The 22,271-nt window shown below is 39.0% G+C and overlaps 1 protein-coding gene across 1 annotated transcript; it reads left to right on the top strand.

Annotated features, from left to right (window-relative positions):
* The first annotated feature begins 1,237 nt into the window (after positions 1-1,237).
* Positions 1,238-21,935, top strand: SPI1 (Spi-1 proto-oncogene). Its single transcript, XM_049825752.1, has 5 exons — positions 1,238-1,577; positions 8,137-8,230; positions 15,677-15,864; positions 20,280-20,436; positions 21,127-21,935. The coding sequence occupies exons 1-5, from the start codon at positions 1,533-1,535 to the stop codon at positions 21,441-21,443; spliced, it is 801 nt and encodes a 266-aa protein (XP_049681709.1). The 5' UTR covers positions 1,238-1,532; the 3' UTR covers positions 21,444-21,935.
* Positions 21,936-22,271: the final 336 nt, after the last annotated feature.

The raw sequence follows: 22,271 nt of genomic DNA, 5'->3' as shown, positions 1-22,271 counted from the left end.
AAATAAGAATGAAATGCTTATGTATTAACTGATGCTGGTGAAATTAAATTTGGGGCTTCAAGAGTTAATCTCCCATCATGATCTTAATCTTATCCCATTGCTAATATGGTTTCTGGTTGAGTTCCTTAGGGTGGGGAATGAGAGGAACTTGTGAGTGGCCTCTGGTTTTACCAGTGTACGAGGGAGGAAGTCTGTAGTGGCTGAAATTCCCCCTCGCACATAGACCCAGGTGAGTGGTGAACAGGCTACTTTCAAAAGCAGAACCTGTGGCACATGGGCATAGATTGAAAGGGAACAACCCAGACAAAGAAACTTCACTTTTCCAAGACATTAGTAACTAATTGCAAGCAAGAAGGCATTTTGCAGAATGAGCATGTTCTCCCCATGTAGCAAGGCCCTACCCTCTACATCCTGCCCCATGGCCCACTCACCCCTGCCCCTGCCAGAACTTTAGTATGAAGGGCATTTGTTCAGTGCAGCCAAATGCAAGTAAAACAGCGGGATAAAGGGGAGAACACCATGTGAGAAGAGCTAAAGCTAAACCTCTACAAGAAATTTCGGCACCTGACTCTTAGATACAACTCTGCAAATCTTGTTCTCTACTCACTGTTAAAGGCACTCAGGATCTGAGAGAAGTCAAATCTTTGCATGGGACATGTAATACTTTCTCCTTTCGCCTACTCACTTTCTCCTTGCAGGAGCTAGAAGAGAAAAGACATCACAAGAAACAAATAAGAGGACTAAGTGTCTATCACTGAATCATTTTGCTTTACTGCAAAGTTTATGAGGAAAGTCTCATGGGCTTATCTTCAGTGTTTTGCAGAAACGTAAGACTGTATATTTGAAACTGCATACTTTTTTTTTGCTTTCTGCTACGTATTGCCACCTAATTCCAACACAGGACTACTATGAAAGCAGGTCTATGCCACTGCACTGTCCTCACAGAAGTTGCCAGGACTATGTCTCCATGATACATCATTAAACCAGAAAGCAGCACCATCGCGATGGTTCATCTACAGTGGGAAGCACATAGTCTTCCACAAAGCACTGCACCCGTATGCTTGTTTATTGGTAGCAGGCCCAAGCTCTGGGTTGCTGATTACACAGTAAGCACCTGCCCATGGCCGATCTGGCTCACAAGCAGACTTCCTGCTACAGCGCCGCAACTCCCTGAAATGAGATTTATGCAAACTGGCTAAAGCTGTGATGTCACAGCAAGCTGACAGACCCAAGGGCTATCTCCCTTCTACAGACATTTGATAAAATCAGGAACTTCACGTAGAACTCGGGAAGAAGTGCACCTCAGAACCTATTAGGGCAAACTATGAAAACTTGTTAGGGTCCTTCTCCTATCCTGAGATCCATCAGCAAAAGGACTTCACGGAGTCCGAGGATCTCACTTTTTTCTTGTTTTTTCCTTTTTTTCTTTTTTTTTTCTTTTTTCTTTTTTTTTTTTTATGTGATTTTTTCAAGTCAGTTATTCTGGATGTTTGAAAACTGAATTAAGAAAAATTCACTCAGAAGTTGGCTGAATGTTGCAAGCTTGCAAAATGGAAGGATTTCCCCTCATTCCCCCTGTGAGTATATGGGGTTTATTTCTAATATGGATCATTGGGCTCAGTAGCAAAAGGTTTTATTATTTGAGAATATCTCTATTTTGGTCTGTATTTGTAATGTCAGGAAGTTGGGCTTAGGTCAATATATAAAGCGAGTGACAACATTGAAATGAATGGGAAATTAACATTTCCTCCCTAAACTTGTATCTGATTTTGATCTCCATTTGTTTTCACAGATTAAATGTACAGTATTTTTGTTCAGTATGTGTACAAGTCAGTAAATTTTTTTCTTCAGTGCTGGCTTTGTGATATAAGGCCAAGACTTTCTTCCAAGTTGTAATTCTTAATAATCTGGAGTCTGACATACTTTATGTGTTTAATTATCTACAGATCTGTGAGAGAAGAGTTGCTGAATGCTGATTTTATGTATTGCAGATTTTAGGACTCTCTGCTCTTTGTTATTATGGCATTTTACTTTCTAACTTCAGCTTCTCTTGAACTGAATTCTCTTGAATTCACTTGCTATGAAAAGCAATTGGTGAATGACGGGAAAAACCCCATAGACTTAATGGGGTCTTTCAATGTTTTCTCTAAGATACAAATCTTTCTGTATGCTTATGAGGCTGTTTCTACCCTTTCTTTAACTCTGAGGCATTGTTACACTGCTGTAATTTATTGTATGGTGAGTTCGGAAATTATTATTTATGAAGAACGTATTGCCACTAACCTGATGTTCAGAAACAAACCTTAATGGGAAATCTCTAAGCAGAAAGTGTAAAAAAGGCCCTAACTAGATTTTATTAGGTTTGTAGAAGCTGAAGAGATGTCAGATAAGGTGTTTTACTTGGCTTTTTATGTGGTAGATGACTTACAGTAATTGCTATATGTGTTCAGAAAACAGAAGGAGACAATGCAGATCCAAGAGTCCTTTAAACAAAACTTGTATCAAGTTTTGGTTTTGTCTTGTCCCATGTAATGAAGGTTAAAGACATGTTTCCTTATCTTCCACCCAGAAAGATGGCCCTTTGAATTCCTTTCATGTTTGGTGTCCATGTTCACTGAAAAAATATGTCTTCTTTTTGGGAGACCCTTTATGGTAGCAGTTTGTCATCTGTGTCCCTGAAATCCCCTATCTACCCAAAGGGTGAGAAGAACTGAAAAATCTTTTTTCCTTTTTCTTTTTCTTTTTCTTTTTCTTTTTCTTTAATATACTGAGTTGCCCAGTGGATCTACTTTAAATATGTCAGAATCGAAATCTGAAAAGAAACTGAGAAAACAAAAAAAAGTACACAGAGATTTCTCAATACGCTACGTACTGAGCTTAAAAAAAAATTTAAAAAGAAACCCAAACCTTGTCCTCAACTAGACAGAAACCAGCATCTCCATTTTAAAAAAAAGATATAACTGTTAATTTTCTGTCCACTCACTCACTTACAGCCAAGTTTTCTGGACTCTTTTTTTCAGTATGGAATTTCAGTGCATACTTTTAATAAATGGGGTGAAAATAACACAGTCTGGCCCATATTCTAATTTGCATTGCAGTTAACGTTCTGGCTGAACTCTGTTCAGATGAATGATACAACAAGCAGTGAAAATACAATTACGTCTTACAGGAGCACTTGCCAGGGCAATTTGTTTTTTATTTTTGTAAATAAAATGTCCAAAAATTAATAATTTTTTGTTTTGTACTTTCAACATTGTTTTAAGTGTGCTTTGAGCACCGCCAGTTAGAGCCCCACATGGCATCATTGTAAATGTCTGTGCCTCCTGGGACTTTTTCAGAGGGGAGACAGAAGCCTGTTTCTAGACAGGGGTTTCTGTGAAGCAATACTTCCCTCCTCTGCCCCTCCCCTTTCAGTTGAGGGTGGGTCAGTAACTGCCTTCCTCTTGACTATGCTAGGAAACTCTTACCCTTCATTTGGAAAATGCTGCTCAAATAGTTTAGGAGTACTGCATCTTTCTCTGAAGATCAGGAATTTTGTATGGAAAAGTTCTTTAAACTGGGCCCATGTCTTCCAGTGCATGATAGAATCCAGTTGTGCTACGGGGTAAAAAATTATTAACGCCTTTGCCTAAAGAGGACCCCAGTTACTTGTGAATCCCTAGTAGCCACCTGTAGAAATCATAGCTTTGGAAGTATATTTGTATGAGAGCGAAAATGCCCCATAGAAGTGCTTTGTTCCACATAACTGTGTTGCCAGCATGGTCCAGTGAGGCTGGCTCAATGAGTGATCATGTTAATATTTTTACTCATCTTTTCTAAAATAGTTATACTGTAATTTTTTTCCATGAAATATGGTTAATCTTGGCCTTAAAATTTGTCTCAGCAACACATCATTGGAAATTTTGTGGAATATTTCTGAATCACATGTCAGTGAATACTTATGTGAGGATAACAAAAAAAGATCAGCATGTAGTGAATTTACAATCACTTGGAATCATGTGACAACGTCTTAGTGAATAACAAGAATTTTCAGATTGCTATTCAGTTGAGTCCTCTGTATCTCTCTTAACCAATGCTAACCAAGCTTTCTTGAAGTAGTTTTGTGGCTTTTCCCTTGATTTTCAGGGCAAAGAAGGATGATGGAGGCAACTCCCCATTTATCAAAGTCTGTGACAGATAAAGTATTGTTTGCTGACCTCTTGCTTGAGGTTGGAATACAGTTTTAGATAGCGTACTGCACCTCATGGCATGTAGGAAAGGAGATATCAACTTCAGACCACAGCTATGAGTTGCTAAGAAAGCTTTCTATCACTCTTTTACATGAAAACAATTGATAGAACAAATGGCCATTGACATCAGTTAAATATTAAATTGTAACATAAGCCATTCTTTGCTTTTTGTCAGGCAAAACAAAACAGCTCAGTGTCATGGAAGTGCTATTAGTAAGACAGACGATGAAATGGGTGTGTGGGTGGGGAGGTTCCAGAGAAGGACAGGGCAAGTGGGTAAAGATTGGTACAAGAGGCAACAGCAGCACATGGTGAAACCTCTTCTCTCTAACTAGAGAAAATCTGTTAATAAAAATTAAAAAACCCAACACAGATTAAAAACAGGTTCCTGGAAATAGTTTCTCTAATGAATAGAGGAAAATATCCCACCTTTCCATATGATAATCAGAAAGAATCCATGCTGCACTGTCTCCTTTGACCACCATCTGATTAAGTTTATGATACATAAACTTTTAAATATTTAATATACATCTTCCCATATTACTGTACCCCTGAAGATCAGACATCAAGACAGAAAGTAGGGCCAATTCAAGTCCTTTGTGGGGATGGATTGGTGCAGGTTGCATGAGTTAACAAGGATATACACATACATATTTGATCAAATGGATCATTGAGCAGAAAACAAATTCAAGGAAGAAAATTCCCACAATCCACAATAAAGAGACTTTAAGTCCCAGACTTTCAAAACAGAGTATGTTAAAAAACCAATGATCTATGTAAAAGCAGACTGGTTTTTATGTGTTGAGTATCTGCAACTCGCTCTGCAGTCAGTCAGGTCTCTAAATATTAAGGGAATCACTTTTTAAAGAGTCTACTTAACATACCTTCCTTTAGCTCTGGTCATTGAATACACATCTGAACTTGTAAAACTAGCTTTTGAACGGTAGAAATACTTCATTCTCAGCTCCCAGACTGTGAGCCACTATTGACTGTTACAGTATATTGGACTGAAATGGAGGAGTTTGGAAAATCTTAGGGAAGAAGAGACAACAAAGGAAGAACACAACTAGGAAAAGTCAAAAATCCTTTCCCATGCCTAAAATATGTATCGTTTATATACTTTTGGACTGATATAGCCTTCCTGCCAAGCTATACCTCTGTAAAGATATAAGTGATAGAGCTTTTGTTGTAGCAGTGGAAATTTTTTCTATATAGCAAATTAAGCCTAGATTGACAGGACACTGATTGCTTTGGAAATTTGTTTACTTTTGGCTAAATATTTATCAGAGCTACAAACTTTGATGTGTTTAGACACAGAAAATTTTTATAACTTCAGTCTGTTTCTGGTATTTTAATTGAAAGGAAGCAAAGGTTTTTCTTTCAAACTATATACATTTATATGAGTTTTTTGACCTCCACTTCTCCCAGCTAGTATGATTTTCCATTCGGATGTTGAGGTCTCTCCTTTCACAGAATATGAATGCTTTCCTTTGAGTTATGACAAATTAACAATTCTGAATATGAAGGCAAAAACTTCATACATTCTTCAGTCTGACGTGATTTAACAGGGAGCATATATTTAGGGAAAGGAAATGGGGGAGTGGGGTGAATTAATTTGCAAAGATAATGAAAAGTAAAAATTCCCTTCAGAACTTTATCCTGAAGAAAGAAAAACAGTCTCATTACTTTGTCTTATCAGAGATCAGAGTACACCACAGGTCTAAGGAATAGGGGTGAGTGAATGCGTATAAACACTCATGGCTAGAGAGAACACAAAGAAAATATGTAGAGGAAAACCAGAAGCATCAGAGAGAATCCATGCTGTACTCTCTCCTTTGATCACCCCTCTGAAATCTGGAAAATAGGTTATACTTCCCATTAAATCTCTGTGTAGATGAAGGGCAATTGTATTGGAATCATATTGCTGTGGAAAGGGAGACTGCACCTATGTCCTCAGGAGACCAGAAATAAGAGGAATCCCTTCACTGGTATCCCTACTGCGGATACAATTAAATGATGATTTGCTCCTTTTACTTAGTCTTTCCCTTAGATTGTCTTTTTTGTGGGTTACTATCTTCTCAAGATTTCCCCAGAACAATTATGCACCACCACAGATTATATTGGGAGCTGACAGCCAGGCAATGGATTTGCTCCTGAGGCTTTCAATATTCCATGGATCTGATGGCCAGTTAGTGTGTATTCTGGAAGTCATGACATTTTAGGCAATCTTACCAGTGCATTTTAATATCATACACTAATATGGCATGCAGCTGCTACTAAGGATCCACCAAGGTCCAAAGTAATTTCTAGAAGTATTTTCTTTTTTTGTGTGTGTTCTAACATCTTAATCTTCTGGGAACGAGTCTCTCTTTTTCTTGATCTAATTTCTTGAATGTTATCACAGAAATCACATCCCTGGAAAAGGACAATCTTTAAATCCCCACATTCCAACCAAATGAACTGAAGGAGTTAACAGAGTTAATGAGCAATGGTAACTCTGATGTAGTTTTCACCAGAAAAAAAAAATCTTTTCCTTTTGCCAGCTGCTTATCTACCACCTCCATCTGGATTTTAATGGCAGCTACTGCTTTAGGTTTCATGGTTTTGAGTAGTCTAGAGGAGGAAGAAAAAGAGAAGCTTGCCTGCATTTCTGGCATGCTGTCACCATAGCCTAAGCTTACAAAATGCTGGTGTTCCAAAAATGAGACAGAGTTAGGGAGGGAGATAAGGATTTGGGACATGCAGATAGGCATATGAACATATAAACATAAAAAATATGTCCATCATGCAAGTTATCATGTTGTTTTAAATATTTGTCCTTTAAAGTTACTTATGCTGAAGTCATTAACAGAAGAAAAATGTTTCTATTAGTACCTACTAGAAATAACTTCCTTTCAAAACAAAAAGCAAGAAGGTGTTTGAGTTCTACATTGCTGTTGACACTGTAAGAATTTGTTCAGATTGGAAGAAAATATTGTAACAAACTTAATTGGACAAAAGTTTATCAGAGCCCTTCTCTAACTCTTCATTCTGGAAAAAGACAAAACTAAACATTAAATGAAGCAACAGAATTGTGCACAACTAATAATAAACAGACCACCTATGCTGAAACAACACAAGACGTTAAACAGCATTAACATTGGAGTACTAGGCATGGGAGGAAGACAAGTGGGAAAGTTACCCTATGTCACCTGTTTTAAGAAGAGAAGACTTTAATTCTACAGCTAAGCATCCAACAGGTCACGACTCAATATCTGCCCCACAGTTGGACTTTCTAAGTCTTCTCTGTGCATACCTAACAGCCCTGTGCAGCTGATTTGAACCAGCAAACATTTACTGTTCACCTTGGACAAAAACTGAGAAAGAAAATGTTTTCATGCCCTCTGTCAATGTCATTACCCTCCTACAAACTGCCACTATTTAGTGAGACCTCCTAGAAATACTTATAATAACATGCTTAGGCAAGACAAGTTTCTGCTTTCTCTTTTGTGTACAGGAGGAATAATAATAATAAATGTCTGTCACTACCAAGGAAAAGGTTTCCCTGCCATGCTGGTGTGATGGAATCTTGGCTTGGGCCTGATGTCCTCTAAGTAGTATCCATAGAAGGTTGGAGGGCAGGATGTCAAGAACTTGTGTAATACCACAGGACAAGCTCTGCTACACAGACTGGGTCTGAGGAGATCGGATTACTCTTTTTTTTTTTAATAATTTTTTTGCAAACCAGTGTTTGGTGTCAAGCATTTTATTCCTGCTGATTCAGTATGAACTTGAAGCCTCCACCTTCTTTCCCTAGGCAATGTAATATGTGTTGGCATCTCCCCTTCACTAACTATACGAATAATTTTGAAGGGATTTGTGTAAGCTTACAGTTCTACAGTTCTAAAAATTCCTCTTCTCTTTACAGCCCTCTGAAGATATGGTACCCTATGAGTCAGACCTCTACCGACAGCCTCATGACTATTACCAGTATCTCAACAGTGATGGAGAGAGTCATGGTGGTAAGTTAAAAAATATCTCCTTGGAGCATAAAGTCTCATGGGGTACCACAGGAAAGAGATTTAGGACATTCAGGAAAAGAACAAACATGTTGCTGTGATCTATAAAGTATAGGCACATATTTTGAAATAATTTTTTTATTCAATCAATTCAATCAATAATCAATTATTTTTACCAACAATACTTTATTCTGCTTAATGGCACAGTTCCAACCCCGCAACTGCAACACAGTTTCTCTGAAAGAGAATTTTAGAAAGCACTGAATGATGCAAGAAGTGCCAGGAAGGTGGGATCTCATGATCTCTATCCTTCCTTATCTTCACTGTGTTTTTACTTTCCTCTACCGATCAAAAGCACTCTTGCTTATTTCAGAACTCTTTGAGGAAATGGATTTGCAATATTGTATTTCTCTTCTTGTGTTCCCATCTCCAATTCCTGTTTGATTTAGGTCCTAGATACTGTATTTGTGCCTTCAGTTTAATTATGTTTCTTTGGTATTTGGCCTTTTTCGACTCCATATATTTACCTCTTTCTTTTTATCTCTTTTGCATGCTGCCACACCTAGCTTTAACTTTCACTCTTTCTCCAGTACACCCAAGTACTTCCTCTCTCTAAACCTATGTAAAACTTCCTTGTAGCTGTAGCTAGCTACAGCTTCCTAGCTCAGCATAAAAATACTGTACAATTATTTATTGCTTCAATTTATGTATGTGATTTCAAAGCTTTGGTGTCTTTTTATTTTCACGTTGTCTGGGCACTGGACTCTAAATCAATGCAGAGGGGAGAGTCTTGCTTTATGAATTTTGTCTCCTGTGCAATGCAAGGGTCCAGCAACACCACCCTGAAAATATTAGAGTCAATATTGACTCAGGAAGGAAAAGCACCGTTCTACTGTATCATGCGTGGCAGTCCCTTCAGATCCTGGAGTTTCCCTAAAAGACTCCCGCTGATATAGCAACTAGACCCATCACTGCTTAATTTAAGGCATCTAACAACTTCACAACATGGCACTGTTTTATCTGTGGCAACAGAAGCTACCTTAAAGGGACAGCAAGTTACAGAATAGGATTGTTCTGAGCATTTAACTGGAAAAGATTGCTACCTAAATTTGTTCTCTACATTGCATTCAAGAAACACCTATTATATCCTTAATGCCTGAAGACAAAGAATTAATTCAGTTTTTATAAGTTATCTCATTGCATCTGTCAAGTCACGTTAATCAAACGCAGCAAATTCCACATGGAAATTCAGGGTTTTTACATTATAACCTGTACCTGTTTACACACCCATAAAATGAGGATAACATTTATTATCTCAAAAGGCAATTGTGACAATTAAACAATAAATATAAAAGATGCTATGTAGGAAAAAGCACTGGGAAATAACTCTTCTTTCATTAAATCTAGGCTACCTAAAGCAACAACATCTCTTTCTCTTTCATAATCTTATCATCCCATCTCGTTTACTGCCCATTTTTCTGGTGGAAGGCTGTTCCTAAACTACACCGCTCAGATCATTAACATGTTTTTACTCATCATAATGAACACAACAAAAACTCAAAAGTCACCTATGTGGGTTATGGCCTAAGTAATACCTAAACACCCACTTTGGACAGAAATTTGTCTCTTCCAAAACTTGTGTTGCACTTGTCCTAAAGACCAGAAAAAACATTGTGTAAGGTTTTAACTCCTACAGTAAGTGGTTATGGAAGAGGCAACTTAATCCCAGCCTGCACGTTTCAATCAAATTTTTATTTATGAAAGCACCTGTAATGTAGTTGGTTGTATCTAAATATCTAATATTCCCTACGCTTTCCTGAATTGCTCACAGTCCAAAAGAGCAACGAACAACCAAAGAATCCAAAGGGGAGTAAAAAACACAAATTAACACATTTTGCTTCTTTCCTATAGATATTGAGAAACCCAACTTTGGCTTTCATTTTGTTACCATGACAGAAGTAGTGGGTCTTGAGAAGAGTTGTGCAGAAGAGCAGGAAAGGGATGTCACAAACTACTTTTAGAAATATGTACTAAGTGTTCAGAACAATGTAGATAAAAGCACAATGACTGAAAAATGGTGGGGAAAAAGAATAAATAAGGTGCTGCAGTGACAGCAGTCAAGTGAAAGAGCTGAGAACATGATTAGATCGGAAAAAAGAAATAAGTAGGACAGAATTGTGAGAGAGGAGTTCAGCTTGGGGTACAGTGAGATCACTGGCGGAACATAAAAAATTATTTTGCAGGTCTATTCAATACTACTATGGACCTCAAAGAAAACCTACCAGATAAAGTAAATAGATACAACATGACAGAATAATACTTCTGACTTTGCTGATAAAGGACCACTAAAGAAATAGAAGGACTTGCTCAGGTGTCAGACTAGCTCTATCTCACTGCTAGCAAATTAAGTTTGTGAAAGAAAGATGGCAATATCTTAATCTGTAGATCTGCGCTACATGCATTACTGTCACTTTTCTAGATTATAATGCTGAAGGCAACCCTTACTCCATGTTTACATGAGTAGGCAGTAAAGTACACACAATAGTGTGTCACTAATTTAATATGTAGGAGATCATTGCCAGTAAGCGAACACTAAATTTAACAAGCAAAAACACACCATAAAAATATCCATATGTTCATAACAACATGCATTGTTTGCATTTATTTTGTAAACTGTAGTTTAACTGTTTTGTAAACACTGTAATAAACACAGAGACACAGTCATGAAGGACAGAAGCTACTTCAAATGATCATGTATTAGTCCATCTCCCTACCCTGAGCTTGTATGCTAGTAAGTCTGTAAATGTAATACAGCATATTTTGTAACACTAATGCAATCTTAGTAATTACAAAATTCCACTGCAGCTTTGTCTCTAAGTTATTACTAAACATTATTGGTTTAGTAAAAATCACTTTTTGTATGAAGCTGAATACTGACCCTTGTTCTCTTTGTTGCTGGCCTCATGGAACTTACCAGATTTCGTGATTTGGGATTTTATTTTCATCCCACCTCCTGGAGTAATGTGATCATTTAAAAATATCATCTTTGATTTTGTTAGGACTTTACCCTACACAGAAGTGGAGGAAAGTCCAGACATGTGAACCTTAGTCTTAAATGCTACATGGAATATAGAACTCCAAACTTCATGAAAAAAAGCCCCTCGCTTCAAAGCCATCTTCATGATTTGCTGGGGTCTGACTCACAGATTTTTGAACATTTGGCATTATTAAAATCATGGAGTTTGTAAAGTGAGAGCTAATGAGATCCTACTGGCATTATAGATAAGACCACTGCACTGCCTCAGAGCAGAGCATTCCACTCAACAGAGAGCGATTCGGTAGGGAATCGAGACATTCATTTTCCGGTGTCCTTCAATATTTTTCTCATTTCCTCTATGGGTTTTTTCTTGGCATGTTTTTTCAGATGAGCAAAACACAGTGGGAACATCTAAGCTGTGCAATGTGGCACTGTGTAAGAAACCCTCTCCTAGTTCAAAATTAGTTGGAAAATCTGTACAGCACAGAGCAGAACCGCTCAGAGACACTGGTGTAGACCTCACAAGTGCAGCCATGTCAACACAGTCACGTCCCTAGACCAGGCAGGGTGCTGTGCTGACAGAGCTGTCACGTTTCCGGTTCACAAGCTGGCTCATGAATTTCTGCATGGTTTTGCACTCCATGATGCAGATTTAGCCTATTACTCCACTTTGTAATAAATATCTTCCTTAAGCCTCTTTCATATTCTAACTGCTGGTTCTGACATTATTCATCTATTAAAACAGGAGCAAAGCATTGGTCAAAAGATGACTGAGCTATGTTTTCTCACTTGTAGAGTGAGAATCTACCTCCATGGTGAATATTAACACAATGCCTTTAGGTCCGCTATTGCTTCCCAACAGGCTAACATCCTCTCTGTCATGGGAGGGAGTTCAGGATTCATGACTGTCCTTCCTCTAACCTTTCACTACATACAAGACCAAAACAAACATGATCTCCATGTCTCTATAAGAGAGAATTTTTTTCACATCCTCTTTCACTTCACATGAAATTTCTCATAATGACTCCATTGTGCAGCTATAGCTTGGCTTTTAATGACATTTTCCTTTACCCAAAGAACAGACACTTTCCATTTCTAGAATTTTTCTCTCCTTTATTTTTTCTTCCTTCCACCTTTACGTTCTGAGAAAAGAACTGAATTGCTGTGTGTTACTGACATAACACTAACAAAGAACACACAAGTCAATAGCTGCTGATAACTCTAATAACTGCAGACACAGATATTTAGAATTTTTTTATCTTTTCAAGTGCAATATACTTAGCCAGCATGGTTAACTGCAGAGGGTCTTGTGGAGACAGAATTCGGAATTTCTCTTTTAATGTAACTAAACCAAAATTGTATTTCCTAAGCATCACTGTCAAATTATAGATAATTTAGAAAGAAATATGGACTTTTCCTCCTGCCACAACTTCAATATTTGAACACAAGTTTGTGTTGAAGTAATTTCTGACATAGATTTATTTTGTAATGTATTAGTATTATGTGATCACTGTAAGTCCCTAAATGCTGTGCTATTAGTACTATTCTACTATAGTATTTTTACAGCAGCACCTAATTCCTTAAAAAAGGAATTCAGTAAAGACTAGGCTAAATATTACATAGTGATTAACATGAATATGCATAAATAGTGTTCCATAGGTTAATTTATTTGCTAAGAAAGGGTTTAAAAGAACAGTTCTGGAAGCAACAGGAATGTTGTCATAGGCTCCAAAAAACTAAGACGTATCTTGAAGTATAAAAACATGACTGTTGATAAAAAATTATTTAAGAAGAATCAAAAGCAGACCACTGAGATCATGCACAAATACTGATGGCTATGCATGTTGGAAATGTACTATGTTCTCCCTTTACCACCATAGTTACTACTAGTAAGACATTCCACAGCTGAAGACCTGCCTTTGACAGCCTCAGAGACTTTTGCCTGGGCTTTGTCATCCTCACAATTATGCATCCATGTCATTTGCTGTAGCAGATTATCAAAGACAAGGGGCCTTTGAGAATATACATTGCCATCTGACAGAGGACTTTCTGCTCAAGGAGCAGAGCCAGATCATTCTAAGGAACGAAAGTATAGATTACTGCAGCAATGTATTCTTAACAATTTATTATACAGGGCTGCCCATGGTATATGGGGCCTCAATGGTTGGCTCTACTTAGAGAAATTGGCAGTAATTTAACCCAGAAAAAGCATGAGTTAGTATGGCTCAGTCTTCCAACTAACAAAAAAGTTTCAGATTGAAAGTGCCCAAAGCCTCCTACCGGGACACAGCCTTAGATGACCTGTGGATTCAGACTCACACACACTCTGCCACCTCCTGGGTTGGAGCAGATGTGAATGTAAAAGTACCTGGGTACTTTGCACCCATAAAACTCACTTTTTTACCAGAGAAAACAAAATTTTTCTCTAGCACTACAACATGAAGAAGTGCTACTGTGCATTGTAATTATAACTTTGGGCTATAAAATCCAAATGTAGCCCACAGAAAGCACTATACAACAAAGCAAAGAAGTTACAGAGTATTGCAGCAGCTCCCTGGTGTTTTTATAAGCACCTTTCCGTCCCTTTCACATGCAGCAACATGGTTTATCCATGAATCAGAAAAGCAGGAAGGGCAAAAAAGTAAGCACTGCTGTGGCAAATGGTCTGATAGAGCCTCCAAATAAATTTCTACAGGCCTGATCCATAAAGGCAGCTAAAAGAGCTTACAACTTCTCAGGTCAACTATGTTTGGTATGAACATATTGCTGAGTTCTCTCTAAAGGAAGCCACATTCAAAGTCACTATCCTCAATGAGATTGGACCTCAATGAGATTGGACCTAACTGTTTGAAACATAAGTGGGGAAGGACAAGGAGACAGAAGCTGAGAGAAAGAACGAAACTGCTATTTAAGAAAAACTATTCACAGCACATTAGTATCCAGATAATGTCATACACAGTAACATCATATTGCAGAACAAGACAATTGCTCCTCTATAAATTCAGTACAACTACACTTGGAACAACATGTTCAGTTCTGTCCATTGCATTATCAGAAGGATGTCAATAGCTGGGAGGAAGTTTGGATAAGTGCACAAGTATGATTAGGGGGGTGAATTTATATTGATATATATTTATATTGATTTATATTGAAGGACTGAGAGCTAAATACATGCAGCTGGGTTAAGTGATAATTAGGAGTAGATTGTAAGGGTACCTGATAGCAACCTGAAAACACATGAGGGGTAGGACAGAAATTATTTATAGTCATACAAGGGAAGGAAACTCAGAATAGTAAGATATAAATTAGAACTGTTACACTGAATATCAAAAAGAAATTTTGGGCATGCATAAAATGATGCATGAAAAGTTAAACTATGGAAGATCAGCTCCTGGCTCAGTCAGAGCAGAGGGAGTGTTGCTGACTTTGAATTTAAAAAACAGAGTGCACACAAATACATGCATAATTAGGCACGCAGCTACTGTATGTATGTAAGAGAGAAATAGCCTTTGCAATGCTTCACATTTCCTCTAGCAGATTTTAAATTTTGAGCAGCAAATATGAAATTGTAAAAATGTTGGAGGATTATATTAAAGTAAAAAAACAGAAATCTAAAACTGAGAATGATACAGAAATTAATTTTAAAAGGAAATCAGTCAGGAAACAGGATAGTGGTTATCTGAGCACTTTTTTATGTTTTTGAAAAAATCTAAACTATCACAGAAATTGCAAACATACTAAAGAGATTAAAAAGGTAGAGAAAGAGTCTGCATCAGAATTTAGCCTCACTGTAAACAGTGTACACCAGACTGCTGCAACAGTTTATCCTTTTATTCGCTAGTACTGGTACTGAAAAATGTGTGACATACCAACACATGATTACAGGAAATATCTAGCAAAATGCCAAGCCTTTTCTGCAGCATTCCTGAAATTTTGCCAGGAGAGTAAAATAAAGACTGAAGATAATTGCAGAATAATCTGTACATTTTCTCCATCTCCTCATTTCCATGCCATGAGGAAGAGTGTAATGAGAATATGACAATATGTAAATCAGTAGAATTTGTTGCCTCAATAATGAAAATGTAAGATTGTTATGGTCTCTTCTTGAGAAAGGTGCCAGCATTAATGTCTCTTGGATCTTGTACTAAATTATCATTGAAATCCATCTCTTCGTCTAAGAGTGTTCTCTTAATTAAAGTGGCCTAAGTATTACTTTCCAGCCACAGGCATTTATGAGATTAGGAAAAGAAACTTTACAGGGATCTATATAGAATGTCACCAGAGACAGGTCAACAGGAATGGTGTGGAGAGGTCAGAAAGGACAGTGACAGAAGTAGGAACCAATGAAAGACAGTTAAATCCCACATTTTGTAATCTTCTAATGACAGACAATCTTTTTTTATTTTCTTTAGATCATTATTGGGAATATCATCCACACCACATGCACAGTGAGTTTGAGACCTTTGGAGACAATCACTTTACAGAACTGCAGAGTGTACAGCCTCCCCAGCTGCAGCAGCTGTACAGGCACATGGAGATTGAACAAATGCATGTCTTGGATTCTGCAATCCCAACCACACACATTGGACTCAACCATCAGGTATGGTTAGCAACCCTTACTCAGAATTTAGGATGACAGTTAAGGGTAAGGAAAATAATGCACCAGGGAATGCATACTCTTATGTGAAAGAGATTGTTGAAATGAATTACACAAGTTCCTACTGCCCAAGCACTTGATACAAAACTCTTCATTCTCGGGACAAATGTGGTTTAAGCATTCTTTTTATCTGGATAATGAGAAGTCTTGTTCCTCAAACCGCACCTAAAAAGATAATTGCATTTTATGGAGGTTTTCAAAATTTTGTTTAATTTGGAATGAAAATCAACTATTTTGAAATTCTGCAGAGGAACTGGACCTCAGAAGCTATGCATTGTCATAGCAAGGGTATCCATGACTACTGGGAAGTATTCTGAGCCTCCAAATAGTAGGAAAGTTTTAAATATTTCCATGCAACCCTGACCTGACAATTTTACATGACCTGTTCAAGAAATGCTAACAAAGACAAGTCACTGGTAATTTTACCACAGTGAAATGGGCTGAGGACAACCTACTTGTGTTTTTACCTGCAAGTAAATAAGTCATGAGCCAAAACACACTGTCTTGTCTCTGCTCAGATTTTACATGAAGCCAGTCATCTCCCTGTAAAAAAAGATACTCCATTGTGCAGTAAAGATAGTCACGAAGTGCCAGTGAATTCCCAGTAAAGATGAATTTATAAGGGTTTCCATCATACTGCAATGATACTAAGCAAAGTGGGTGTGATCACTTCTAACTCTTAATCCTACAAGAATATGCCCAAAGTCATTACTGGGAGCAATAAGAAAGCTGGGTAATCCTGTGCTAAGGAGTTTCCCAAGGCAGGCAAGCTACCTACAATGTGCTGAATACAAGACAGTGTAGGACTGAGGTCAGAGAAAAAAGTGTTTGCCGATTACAGTGCTGCATATAATGGTGCCATTGCTGAAGTTTTGTGAGAGAAGCTGCATGCATGGCATTCTCATTTTGGGCTTCTTTGTTCAAAGCAAAGTGAAATTGTGTACAAATACTGTATTAATCAAAAACAAAGAAGGAAAAAAATGGAGTGAAGAAGCTAACACTGTCAACAGGAAACTGACTGCAAGCCATCAAACTTCTCACCTACTACTCAGAAAAAAAACCAGGAATAGAATATAAGATGTAGATACAAACAAAGAATTAGGAACAGAAAGTTACAAATATAAAAAATGCTTGATGGAACAGCAGTCTGTGGGAAGCTTCAAGTTGTTTCAGTTGCTCACTGCAACTGCTAATACATAATGACCAACCGTTACCTCCAACCAAAGGCAAGGAATAAAAATTAGGTCCTTTATGGATGTCTTTGGAAGCACCACCAAAAAAACAAGAGAGGGTGCTTCTCCTTATGCCACTTCATTCTACTCAGCTATCACCTTTAATTTCAGGACAAAAGGCAGAGAATTAATTTTGTTGCAACTTTTGATAAAGAGTGCTTTGCTCTCTCTGCCCCACCCCACCCCAAGCTGCAGAAGATACTAGTAGGTAGAATTCGCCACTACCCTTTTCTTGCTTACCAGCTGGGGATCTTTGGCTTTTTACTTTAACCTACAGTAGCTCATGCAGGTGGTACTTGGCATGCTCTGAGGTTGAGACTCTGGTGTGTCTCAGCTGCAGTCGCAGGTAGCACATACTATTATTCAAGGTATTTTCAAAGAAACAGAAGCAGGAAGCAAGCTTTAATCCTCTGCTGAATTTGCCAGTTACTAACTGCACCCATGCTTGTCTGCAATATCAGAGTTACAGTTTGCAAATAAAGGAAGAACATGCAAAGATATTTCTCTAATTTTCTGTTGATAACACATTATTTTGTGAAATCAAATTTGAGGCTGAAGCTGTTCTTGGACAAGATTTCTTTAAAAAGTTTTGCTAGCCTCCCAACAGGTGGTCTCAGAAATAATAAATTAAGAAAATAATAGTCATTCTGAGGGGAGAATTAAAGAAAAGGTTGGGAAACTGTGAAGAGCTTTAGAAAGAGGAAAATCACAAATGGATGCCACAGATCCTGAGACAACATCGGAATATGGAAAGAAGCTAGCAGTTTCTTAAGCTTTCTCTCTCCAGAACCATATTAGTAACCTGGCTTTTTCAGACACACTAACAGGTCCTCTGTGACTCTCTGTAACATAACTGTGTGACACTGTATGTATTCACCTACACTGAGTTTCAGGTGCAGAGTAAGCGTAAGCAAAAATACAGCAGATAGGGAAAGTGAGGACAGGGTAGGGGAAGCTTACTCAACTCCCCAGGTTGGCCTCTGCAACTCCCTTTTCTTGTGAGACACCATTGCCTCTCTGTCCCCCACAGCACTCTCCCACCGTCCCCCTCCAGCCCCAGAGGAGCGGTTTCCTTACTCCCACACCACCCCCACAACACAATCCAGGTTTCCACAACCTTTTGCTCTGCAGGGCCACCAATCTCTGTTCCCCTCCCCTGTAAGACACTGTCCCACCTTCTCATTGCCCACCCCCCACATGGCAGAGCTCTCCCTTCCTTCCTACCCCTGAGGCCGCAGCTTTCATAACTGTAAAAAGCTAAAGGTGACTCTGTGGTGAGGGCTGAAGTTTCGCTCTTGGGGATCTGACAGGAAGCTTACACATACTCTTACCCAATCCTGGCTTTCCTGCCAGATCGGCTCCAGCCAATCTGCCAACTCATTAACCGCCAGCTGCTGCACCCCAAAACCAGCCCTTTGCACACTCCTTATTGGGACATTTTAAGCTGGTGCAAAACTCATCTGAAAAGCACCACTTGGCAAAGCCCGACATGGGGTGGGTGGTGTGACTCATGAAGTGAACACCCACTCCCCGCTTCAGTGCCTAAGGTCCCCTGCGAAGGAAATCATAGAATCATTTAGGTTGGAAAATACCTTCAAGATCATCGAGTCCAACCATCAACCATGCCCACTAAACCATGTCCTGAAGTACCCTGTCCATTTGCTTTTTGAATATCTCCAGGGATGGTGACTCAACCACTTCCCTGGGCAGCCCATTCTAATGTTTGACAACCCTCTCAGTAAAAAAATTTTTCCCAATATCTAACCTAAATCTCCTTTGCCTCAACTTGAAGCCATTTCCTCTTGTCCTATTTCCAGCCACCTGACAAAAGAGACCAGCACCCACCTCACTACAACCCCCTTTCAGGTAGCTGTAGAGGGCTATAAGGTCTCCCCTCAGCCTCCTCTTTTCTAAACAGCCCCAGTTCCCTCAGCCGCTCCTCATAAGACTTGTGCTCCAGACCCCTCACCAACTTGGTTGCCCTCCTCTGAACATGCTCCAGCACCTCAATGTCTTAATCAGGGTCAAGATGTCTGTTCTCAGCAGAGCAAAGGAAGAGCTGTTCAAAAGGAGCTGACCTTCCAGGACTATTTATCTGGCCCATTTCCTGAGAACCACCTTCTACATGCTGCTGGGTTTGGGGAATGTTGGTTGGGGTTTTTTTTAATGTAGGAATTGTGTTCTGACTCCCTGCCCCTCAGACTGATCTGTTTCTCATTCTTAAATAAGAAGCTGCAATAATTCATGGCAACTGGTCATGATCCCTAATAAACCAGACTGCAACTGAGAATTTACAGAGCTGAGGTATATTCCACACTGCTCCTGACAAGATGCCTATATAAGGGCAAGAGAATTTAGCACAAAAAGTGGCTTGCTAGCTTTGCAGATGAGAAATCCCCATTAATGGGGAATTTTCAGATAGCCACTTAGGAAAAGAGAATGTGAACAAGCATGATGTATCCTTTATTTTAGTGCTAAGGCTATTGCCCTCCTCACGGGGAAATTCAGGATAGGAAGCTGACCAACCTGTGTAACGCCATCTCCAGAGCTGGATGCAGTGCTGTAGGGTTTCAGTGCTGTCAGAAGGTACTATGCCTGAGAAAAGAAGAGTACCACAGAGCCAAAGCCAGTCAAAGCAGCCATGCTAGGGCAGAACTGTTCAGCTCTTTCAAATTGAAACGAGTAGTTCCAGAAGGTCTGTGTCAGAAAAGAAGTTGTTCTCAGAAGCAGTTTTACACTGGGGATAGGCAACAGAGATCAAAAACTCATCAGGAAGAATGCTAGCTCTGGGGAGGTATGGGCGAAGAGGGGCAATATCACTTGCATAGGATATAATATAGGGTAAAGTTCCGATATTCACAACCTTATTCCTCCTTCCCTCTTGTAAAGATGCATCTTTGTACATGTGGAAGTGTTGACCTGTTAGCTGTCAGTGTTTCTTAATTGCATAGTATTCATTATATATGTCAACAACTAAGTCACTCAGTATTACCCTAAACAATGTCATATACCTCTTACTTTCTCCCCCCTTTTCTCTGTAACTCTCTCCATGATATTTCCTTTTTTTATCTCAATGCCCCACTCCCTATCACTACCTCCTCCCTCTCCTACTTTTTCCTCCCAAAGGTGTCCTATTTGCCCCGGATGTGCCTACAGTACTCCTCTCCGCCGCAGCCCAGTTCTGATGAGGAGGACATAGAGAGGCAGAGCCCTCCATTGGAGGTATCAGATGGGGAGACCGATGGTGTGGACCCTGGGCCTGGAATTATGCATGGAGAAACAGGTCAGTGAAGACAGAGGGACGTCATAAAGCTATGTGCTGAGCAGCTGTTACATTACCATAAAACTGTAGAGCTGCTGTGCTAGTATTTTATCCCACTGCCAAAGCTTCGCTTTCCCTGACTGCTTGCAGTCTCCTGTCCTCCGAATCTTTTATGACCACAACTGTGTCTATATCTCAAGTCTTGTTTCTTCACGTACTCCCGCTTCCTCCTTCTGCCTTGCCTATTCAGGCTTCCTGAATGGAAATGGCTTTTGCCATTTCTACTCCAATTTCCATTAACAGGCAGGAAAACCAAGGCAAGAATGTCCGGGAATGGATTTTTAGAAATATTTAGCTCTGTTTGCCCCGTACCTGAAAGTCAGGTTCCATATAAGCTACCCAAATTAGCTTCAGGTTAGTTTCAAATTAGCAATGTTTTTCAGTTAGCTTCAAATTAGCAAATTAATTTCAAAACAAGGGTTTGGCTTTTGGAATTCCTTATTCCTATTTTTTCTTCTTGGTACATCAATCCACCACATTATGTCCTCACAGTGTAACACTGTCTATTGTTATAAATGTTGCAAACTGAAGAAGTTACGTGACTGACAAGCTAGCTGAAAGTTAAATGAATTAAATACGTTCTGCTGTTTCATCAGGAGCTATACGCTAATACTAATGCTCCAATGCCTTTCTTCTCTGACACTCACACAGGTAGCAAGAAAAAGATACGTCTGTATCAGTTCCTTCTGGACCTTCTTCGCAGTGGAGACATGAAGGACAGCATCTGGTGGGTGGACAAGGAAAAAGGTACTTTCCAGTTCTCCTCCAAACACAAAGAAGCACTGGCACATCGCTGGGGCATCCAGAAAGGCAATCGCAAGAAAATGACCTACCAGAAGATGGCACGGGCTTTGAGAAACTATGGCAAGACAGGGGAGGTCAAGAAAGTCAAGAAGAAGCTGACCTACCAGTTTAGTGGAGAGGTGATGGGAAAGGGGGTCACTGATAGGAAGCATTATCCTCACTGAGGCCATGGGACCCTAAGCAAGAAAAATATTAAGACCTCCTGGCTGGGTACCAGCAGAGGAGATGGACGCATCTTTCTCTTTGCTTCCTGTGCCCCCTTCTCTGCCTTTAAATGGCCTTTACCGTCAGATGTTTCTGGTACGAATTCCTTTCTTCAGCATCTGAGAATCCTAAACGTGACAGAATTCTTTGCTTCCATCCTACAAGTTGGACAGAGTTGGGAAATTTAAACAATGTACAAATATATTATTGTCAGGAAAGATTTGGTTTGATTATATTGTAACTAAAGAATACAGCTGATGAAGTTTTGCCTTCAAAGGTGGTGCTGTGTCATTCACAGTGACACTGCATTAGCTTACAGCTTTCAAACTAGCATTAATACAGGCTCTGCCGCAGCTCTCAAAGCTAGAGAGAAGTTTGCAGATCTTGGAATGATACTCGTTCTTTTAAATAGTAATAACTTGTACATATTTAATAAAATTTGATATAATGAAGTTCTGGTGTTTGCATAATAAATGATTACTTCACAAACAAATCTCATGTGCATTCAGTTATGCAGATACAGCTCATGTGTGGTACCTGAATAAAAAGCACAATGGGTTATAGGGCCTTATCCATCTGTCACTACTTCTTAATTTACTTAGAAACATCATCAATGCTGTCAAACTAAATAACAAAGATAATAGGTGAAATACATTACTGTGAGAGAGATTACAGCACTGAAGTCAATTTTAAAGTACATATATATATATATCTCTCCATCATTATTTTTTCCTGTGCAAATGAAGCCCTGCCAGTTGAATAATTTCTATTCACTTATACCAAGAATG

Source organism: Accipiter gentilis, chromosome 22 (assembly GCF_929443795.1).
Source record: "Accipiter gentilis chromosome 22, bAccGen1.1, whole genome shotgun sequence".
Lineage (NCBI taxonomy): Eukaryota > Metazoa > Chordata > Aves > Accipitriformes > Accipitridae > Astur > Astur gentilis.
This window is presented reverse-complemented; position numbering and strand designations above follow the sequence as displayed.